Genomic DNA, 9279 nt, shown 5'->3' with positions numbered 1-9279 from the left:
ACAGTATAGTATAGTGGATAGTGTACATAGCCTTTATTTATGTAAACCAGCTCCTTTCCCTTCTTTTTTTTTCTTTTTTTTTTTTTTCTTTCCTAGCACCAGGGGAGCCACCCCTCCCAAATTTCGTTGTTTGGTACCTGTACTATAGCAATGACAATAATAAAGACCATTCATTCACCATTCAAGTGTACTGACTCACAGACACAAAACATATCGATCGTTGCTTTGAAATCGAACCAATGTTGTGCCTCACAAGCACGTTTGTATTATCTATGAAATTATCTTTCAAATGGGATCTAGTGGGGTTAATGTCAACGGTGATCTTTGACATGAATAAAATGTGTCATTGGCTAATTCATTTGTCGATTTAATAAAGGAAACCTAAGCCAAATGACGTCAGACCACAAACACAAGCCTGTTCCCAAGTTTGTCACCTGAGTTCTAAAAATACACCCAATAATCTAGTCACTTGTCACCTGCCATGCCAGTCACTGATGCAACGAGGAGCAATAAATGGGATTACTTTTATTGTGTCCAGTGTCACAGCTGGGGTGTGTGTGCAGACTGGTGACAGTGACGAGGGGCCTTTGATCTGACCCATCTCCTTTAAGACTGTCTGGTGACGGGGAGCATCCTTTCTTTGTCTTCTGGGTTGTCGCACCACCACGTGTAGTCTATATCCAGTGTTTGTCGAATCTTCTTTACTGATTAGACACATTATATGTTTAGTTACATGAACTAATGTCATTGAACGTTTCTGCGGAGGCGACAATAATGATCAGTTAATCTTGTAGCGTGTCTGCTCGCTGCTGTCGTCCTGCCCTGGCCCTTTAAGCACGCCCACAACACAACATGCATGGGCAGCCGCACGGAAGTCTGCTTTTTTTTTGATGGGATGTGAAGAGGGGTTTTTTGTAGCTACATTTTTAAAAAATTCCAGTCAATTAGATGGCTTACTAAATTGAGTCTATGTCCTCGTGCAAAAATCGAGATGTTTTTGCGATTCAACACGACACTAATAACTCGCAAATGAAACTGAAAGACAAGCTAGACGACTACATTTTGTAAAAACCCCAGTTAGGATCAATATGCCTTCATATCAGGAATGGAGAAATAGCAACAACTTCTATTATTTGATCAAATTCACTCTAAATGTCTACTCGATGCTCTTCTCGGTAAGTATTTTTGTTTTTGGAAGACTTGAGGTTGTTTTGAATGAGAGAAAACAAAACACCGCTTTGTTTACCAGCAGCTAGAAACAGCTCACGAGTGGACGCGCATCCTTTTGTCTTCCTACCTATCTTCTATCATTATCTTCTACCTAACTCGTTTTATTGAAGCCATAATGGAAACACTTTGTACTAATGTATTATAAAGGCTTTATTATCCGTTTACTACTGCTGTAGCTATCTATTTAGCTAGTCTATGGGGTGCGTTTGTAAACTCACTCTTAGAGCGCCGGAGCGCACACTGGGTGCAACGTCATAAAGGGACCAAGTATTTGATTGGACAAGAAGCACTCCATGAGTGCTGATCAGATTTCCACAGCGTATTTACGAACGCACCCCCAAAGCGTCGTGGTGCAGGGCGTGGGATCCAGTTAAAGGGGATGGCATGCATTCTGCCGACAGGAAAGTGATTTGTAGGCTAGTGTTATGATATTGTACAAAGCTAGTGTGGCTGCTGCACGCTGTGATTCATAGAAATCCGTATTACTTACTGATAAAGGTGGCGTGTATATCAGCTGATCAGCAATGTGGTCAGACTTGGTTTCATATCAGCTGATCAGCAATTGTGGTCAGACTTGGGTTCATATCAGCTGATCAGCAATGTGGTCAGACTCGGTTTCATAGGCCGTTTTATATTTCCACTAGCAGCTGTCTGGTTTTTATAAAGCATACTGATTGATTAAAGGCCTTCCCCAGACAAGGGTTTAAAACATCTAGTTTTTGGAACTGCAGTTTAATGATTAATGATTCACCAATCATTGGAGTGTAACTAGACAGACATGTTTGGTTAGTAAACTGAAGCTGGCCTAGTAGCTGCTGGAGGGAGATAAATCAATTCTGAGCACAGCTCATACTGTTATTAGGCTACATTGTAATTACAGCTTTTCAGGACATCGTTTGAATGTGGCAGTCACATCTTAATGTTTGGAGAATGTCACATCTTTAATTTATGAGAATGTCACATTGCACAGAATGTCTCTGTCTAGCAGTAGCATGTGACTTGTTGCTTTTGACACAAGCCTTTTCAGTGTTCCAACAAGTTCCAAAGAGGGGATGGAGTGTAGGCCTAACCCTAGTGCATCACACCCTGAGCATCACATCAGAACAGCCGTTAGATCACAACAGCACTCTGCTAATCAGTTTGGACTGCATTAAGATCCTGAGCCTTATGGCGCTTTTCCATTGACCATACCGGTAAGGCTCGGTACGGCACACATTTGTATCTTACCCGTACCGTACAGAAACGCTTCTCCATTATACACAACATACCTGGAGCGAGCCGGGACAGTAGGAGGAGTTACGTGTCATAAGAGCACTTAAGTGCCACTATACAGCTCAACGGGGGGAAATGTGATAGGAATGATGTCAAAATGCAGCACTATCATGCACAGATCAGCCTTAAAACATGTAACGTTAGATATATATATATATATATATATATATATATAGAGAGAGAGAGAGAGAGAGTTAGAGCTAAAATTCAATAAAGGCAGCCTGTTTCGTTTCAAGGTGTATAAGAAAAAGATATGTAATATTCCTCTATAGAAGGAGAAAGTTTACAGGTTCATCAGACGCATCTGATCATTCAAAGTTTCTCAGAAAGTGTCGATCATTCATTTCATCTCAGTATGCCCTCAGGTAACAACTCCGCCCTCGGGTGAGTTCTAAACCAATCATTAACAAGGGGTGTGGATCTGTACATGAGGAAGATGATGGGGATGAAGGTTAGGGGGGAATCTGACCCTCCCTTCCTTACAGTATTACAAAAGTGAGGAGTGGTGACCATAGGGTGAACAATGCCGGGCAATCACTCTGGTGTGACTCAGCATTGTTCTGGCTTTCTAGGGTCGAATACAGACAAAAGGGTAATTGCATATATTCAAATGTATGGAGAAAACAGGTTCACTAGACATTCAATTTACTGTTGAATGAATGAATGGTCTTTATTGTCATTGCTATAGTACAGGTACCAAACAACGAAATTTGGGAGGGGTGGCTCCCCTGGTGCTAGGAAAGAAAAAAAAACAAGAAGGGAAAGGAGCTGGTTTACATAAATAAAGGCTATGTACACTATCCACTATACTGTACAGATAAAATTATTGCACATAGTGTTATTGCACATTCATTAAAGTGTCGCAGTTTGCAGGCTTGATGGCCCTGGGGTAGAATCTGAGCTTCAGTCGGTTTGTCCTTGCGGCCATGGTCCTGTACCGCCTTTTCGAGGGCAGCCGGGCAAAGTGTTCGTACCCAGGGTGGGATGGGTCTCTGGAGATCTCGGAGGCCTTCCTGAGGCAGCGTGTGTTGTACAGCTCTTCCAGAGAGGGGAGCAGGGCGCCGGTGATCTTCTGGGCTGTTCTCACGACTCTCTGTAGCGCATTTCTCTCTGCGGTTGTGCAGCTGGAGAACCAGTTGCAGATGCAGTAGGTGAGGATGCTCTCCACTGCGCATCGGTAGAAGGCCACTACAAGGCTTGTTGTGTTCCTTCCTGAGGACTCTCAGGAAGTAGAGCCGCTGTTGTGCCTTCTTGATGGTGGCTGCTGTGTTGTGAAGTTTGAACCTTAAATGTAGAAAAATTTTCTTATTGCATATAATAATTTTCTCTTTTGAGAGAGAGAGAGAGAGAGAGAGAGAGAGAGAGAGAGAGAGAGAGAGAGAGAGAGAGAGAGAGAGAGAGAGAGATGAGAGAGAGAGAGAGGAGAGAGAGAGAGAGAGAGAGAGAGAGAGAGAGAGAGAGAGAGAGAGAGAGAGAGAGAGAGAGAGAGAGAGAGAGAGAGAGAGAGAGAGAGAAGAGAGAGAGAGAGAGAGAGAGAGAGAGGATTGGAGATTGAGAGCGCCCTATCTTAGTCTCCCAGAGAGGAGTGAGCAGGACACTCTGTGTAGCCTAGGGCCATTTACCCAGTAGGAAGCCTCTGTCTGCACAGTCACACCATGAGGTCCATCACATGGACGACGCAAGTAAAGAAGTGGAGGGACATCTGGAATAAGTTAGGGATGGGGGGGGTGGGTGGGTTGGTTGGGGGGGGGAGTACCTCGGTGACTCTCTCGCTGGACTTGATTTACTCTTCCCTCTTTCACTCTTACTTCCCTCTTTCACTCTTACCTCCTCTCAGCTCTCTCCTCTTGCGTGGTGATTTAGTATCTCCTGGTCCCACAAGAGCTCCTCTGGCTCCAGCCAGCCACGTAGGAGCTCTTAGAGTTAATGAATGCTATTTTTTGCCTCCGTCGGTTCAATTGGTTAATGTGACTTTCAGACAGTTCTGCGGGGGAAACCCGTCCGCTGTGGAGCCTTCGCCATCCGCCTGTGTAACGTAAAGGCCCTCAGTCGGGAACGAGTGTATTAAGCCTAATCCTTCTAAGTGCTGTTCATTTGCCTTATTGTTTCTGATTAGTCTGAGGTTTGTGCGTTTCGGTCACTCTAAAGATGATGTATTGTCATTTGTTTATTACTTCTTGTTAGTAAGTGAGTGGCCTACATCTTTGAAAATGGGGTCTTTGGCCTTCATCCATTTTTCTGATGGAGGGTGTCGTGGACTAAAGTGGGGCAGGAAGGATGGGTCCTGCTCTCTCGGTGAACATCCTAGCCTCCCGTCCTAAACGAGAATCGATAGCAAGGTGGGAAATTGGTTGATTGTTTTTCCTTTGCAGAGTTGCGGAAAGAAAATAACTCTCACGATGACCCAAAGTGAACACTAGCCAGTGTCCTGCCCGGTTTATTTAAAGCCCTCTAAGTGGCACACCGGGGGGGGGGGGGGGGGGGGGAGGGGGCGGGAGGGCAAACAAAGTGTATTTGGTTTGCCACTAACAAAGGTGCCATCTAAATGCTCTTTCTGCCATTTGCTGTCATCTCCTGTCCACCTAATCCTCGACACCCATTTGCCAGCCTGCGTTTATGCAGCAGGGGTGCTGGCAGCCGTAGCTAGCAGGAGCACTCTGGCTTTTTTTTAACACAACAGACTACTAGGTCTACACGGAAGACAGAACAGCAGTACAATACAGTCACCCCGAAGCTCATTTTGTGAATGTCAATTCTGTTTATCGTCAACGGCGGTTCCGACTAAAGAAAACGGGTCCCTTTGAACACTGGAAGGAGTTCCGCGGCCCGCAGGCGGAAGAACTTTCTTGGTTTTAAACGCTCCGTCTCTGGCCACACACTGATACCGCCACACGCCCCCGCGCTCAGTGGTTCTAGTGATTGTAATGCTGAATCCCCCCCCCGCCTTCCCTCCTCAGCTCCTGGGCCTGTGCGTGCTGTGCGTGGGGGTGTATGCGGAGGTGGAGAGGCAGAAGAACCGCACCTTGGAGGGGGTGTTCCTGGCTCCCGCCGTGGTGCTGATCCTGCTGGGCCTGGTGATGTTCACTGTGTCCCTGGTTGGCATGGTGGGCTCCCTGCGGGACAACAAGACCCTGCTGCACATGGTGAAGGGCAGGGACACACACACACACACACACACACTCACAACACACACACACACACACACAGACACACACACACACGCACACACACACTTGCACATGTATACACTCACTCACAGTCTCTCTCACACACACACACGCACACACACACACACACACACACACACACACACACACACGCACACACACACACTTGCACATGTATACACTCCATCACAGTCTCTCTCACACACACAGACACACACATACACACGCACACACACACACACACACATACACACTCACTCACAGTCCCTCTCACACACACACACACATACACATACACACATACACACACACACACACACACACACTTGCATATACACACACACTCACAGTCTCTCTCTCACACACACACACACACACACACACACACTGCTGACTGTGGAAAGTCAGTGTGCCTGAAGCTGCCTACAGTATCTCAGCCCAGCAAGCTGTCTCCAGTGTAGTTGGTCTCCCTTCCCTCTGGGAACTGCAGCCATGGGACATATACAGTACATCCCCCTAAATGTTTGTTTGATGGTTTTTCCTCTCACCCCTCCCCCCCCCCCCCCCCCCAGTTCCTGTGTGTCCTGTGTGTGTTGCTGTTGCTCCAGGCGGTGGCTCTCATCATAGCCCTCATCTTTGAGAAGAAGGTCAGTTCTCTGTTTCAAGTTTCTACGTTTTACCTTTCATTGTTACGTTCACATTACACGAGTGTAAGAGAGTCAAATACGTCGGCTTCGGTTCCTAATTGTATGATATTGCATTTCACCTCATTGTAACCTGCACAGCATTTTGCACTACTGTTCTACTGCAGTACGACTGGTCCCGCTGTAGTACAACTACCATCAATTTATTCTACTTTTACTTTATTCTACTTTTACTTTATTCTATTACTGTTGATTTTGTATTCTGCTGCAATGCCAATGTCGAAAACCCTTACGCCGGGTGCACACAGGGCCGTTGCGTTGCGTTGCACCGGAAGTCATTCATCTCAATGGGGCCGTTGCGTTGCCGTTGCGTTGATCAGTTGCGTTGCTCTGCATTGCGTTTCTTGACCGTCAGGGTGCGGCAATCAGTCAAAAAATGTCAGCTTTTGCGTTGCGTTGGATCCGTCAAAACAACCGGAAGTAGTTTCTTGCACGGAGCTCTCGCCTCAGATTTTAAATCCTCAATTTTGGCCGCCATTGGCTAAAATCTGTAATTTGGCTCTACAAGTGTTAATATGTCATTTTATGAAGTTTTTATATGTTTTCAGGCGAGAAAGTAACCATATATATTCACAAAATGTGTCCAGTTTATCAAAATAACCCGTTTATATATCTGATCTGACGTTTTTTCCCCCACTTCTGTGGGAAACTTCGCTAGCAACACGAGTAGATGTAGCTTTCTGCATCGCACGTTGAAGTACGTCAAGTCCATCCCACCAGGTTGCGCCAGAACGACGCAACGCAACGCAATGGCCCTGTGTGCACCCGGCGTTAGCCTAAGTAAAAGTACATTTTACTCTTGTGTAGCCGTACATTGGATGTTATAAAAGCAATTCTGATTGCAGCACAAGACAATAAGGCAATAGGCATAATTCAAGATGAATTCAAGAAAAGTGACAATAGTACAGGACATACGTGACAAATAAGACAGGATACAATTAGCAGTATACAGACAATAAGGCAATAGGCATTCAAGATAAAAAAAAGTGACAATAGTTCAGGATATAAGTGACAAATACGACAGGATACAATTAGCAGTACAATTAGTAATAAAATAGATAGTTCAAGTAGTAAAGTGGCTGTGTGCTTAAGGTTTAGGTAGTCTGTTTGCATGGTGTGTGCTTGGGGATGATAATCAATTGTCTACAGTGGGCTTGTTCACGAGCCTGATCGCCTGGGGGGAGGTAGCTGTTGGTTAGCCTCCGGGTTTTGGCCCTGAGGCTCCGAAAGAGGCTTCGCTGTCCAATGGCATCGGCTCAAACAGACTGTGGTTGGGGTGGCTGGGATCTTTGATGATCCTCCGGGCTTTGCTGACATACTGTTATAGTATATATCCTGGATGGAGGGAAGCTCACATCCACTGTTGCATCTTCTATAGGTTCACTTTTAACAACACGGGTTCACAGGTTTGAACGGTTCCCTTTTGAACACTGGAATAGCTGCGACAAAGAACTTTCTTGGTTTAAACGCCAACTCCCCAAACCCTCGAGCATAGCCTCAAGGCATCATTAGATCACAACAGTGTCTGATAGAGGATGGCTTTCAGTGGTCATGATGATGATGATCATCATCATCACCCTCTCTTCTATCTCCCTCTCTCCCTCTAGACATCGGCCTTGTTCCAGAGCAGCATACGAGAGGGAATCAAACACTATTACGATGATCTGGACTTCAAAAACATCTTGGACTACGTGCAAGAGAAGGTATGGGGACAGTTTTTCATCATCAAATGCAGTGGATAGGAAATTGCCTGTGTGTGTGTGTGTGTGTGTGTGTGTGTGTGTGTGTGATATTGGTGAGAGGGCTTCACTGATGAAATGGGTCTTGGTCCTCTGTGTGCTGTGCCAATTACTATCAATCTTCTGTTTTCCATCTCCGTGAACCCTCTTCATTCACTAAAAACACACACACGCATACACACACACACACACACACACACACACACACACACACACACACGCACACAAACACACACGCACACGCACACGGGTGCCCGCGCGGGGGGACGAGTACAAGGACTGGAGTACCATTTCTGTAATGGAACCAGGCCACTGAACTGTGGAGTCCCTGACATGTGCTTGAGGCTTGCACGCACACACACACACACACACACACCCACACACACACACCCACCCACCCACCCTCTCCGCCTTTCATCCAGTAAATCTATTTCCAGTCGAATCCGTATCTGTATTTTTATCTCAGTCATGTAAAGTCATTTAATCAGACCACAAAGAAGCCTCACATGCAATGCACTCCTTTCATTTACCAGTATTCACCCCCCCCCCTCCCCCTCCCCCCGCCCAATTTCTACTTTTTTGTCATTCTGCTCAGTCACTACAGGGTTCTATATTTAACAGCATGTTAGAATACCGTCGCGTCGCTGTCGAGCTCCACGAAAGAGAACAAGAGGCAATAACAAGCTTTTGCTGCCACGGCAACGGTGAAGAGAGCTTTGTCTCTCTCCCGCCTGGCCGCTGGTATCACGTCAGGCTAGGTTCATGGTATCGATCGTCTGCAGTGCCAGTCTGAAAGTATAGCCTCTTTAATTGAGTGTCAGAAAGTCCCCCCACTAATCTCACCTGAGCCCCGCTCTCTCTCTCTCTCTCTCTCTCTCTTTTCTCGTTCCCTCTCTCTCTCTCCCTCTCTTCTCCTTCCATTTCCCTCTCTCTCTCTCTCTCTCTCTCTCTCTCTCTCTCTCTCTCTCTCTCTTCTTGTTCTCTCTCCCTCTCTCCTTGTTCCCTCTCTCTCTCCCTCTTCTCATTCCCTCCACTCCCTCTCTCTCCCTCCTCGTTCTCTCTCTCTCTCCTTCTCTCTCTCCCTCTCTCTTCTCGTTTCCTCTCTCTCCTCGTTCCCTCCACTCCCTTTCTCTCCCTCCTCGATCTCTCTCTCCCTCTCTTCTCTCT

At 46.2% G+C, this 9279-nt stretch overlaps 1 protein-coding gene across 1 annotated transcript in view; it reads left to right on the top strand.

Moving 5' to 3' along the window:
- The first annotated feature begins 910 nt into the window (after positions 1–910).
- The window catches only part of LOC308158952 (tetraspanin-15), a 15449-nt gene continuing 7080 nt past the window's right edge, over positions 911–9279 (top strand). The window contains exons 1-4 of the mRNA XM_080532671.1: positions 911–1175; positions 5460–5645; positions 6242–6316; positions 7981–8076. Coding sequence (XP_080388797.1) covers positions 1089–1175; positions 5460–5645; positions 6242–6316; positions 7981–8076 — 444 coding nt within the window. The 5' untranslated portion in view covers positions 911–1088. The remainder of the gene's footprint in view (positions 1176–5459; positions 5646–6241; positions 6317–7980; positions 8077–9279) is intronic.

The sequence above is a fragment of the Nansenia antarctica genome (assembly GCF_963989245.1).
Source record: "Nansenia antarctica genome assembly, chromosome: 5".
Taxonomy (NCBI): domain Eukaryota; kingdom Metazoa; phylum Chordata; class Actinopteri; order Argentiniformes; family Microstomatidae; genus Nansenia; species Nansenia antarctica.
The sequence above is the reverse complement of the archived record's forward strand: the minus strand, read 5'-3'. Positions and strand labels throughout refer to the sequence as shown.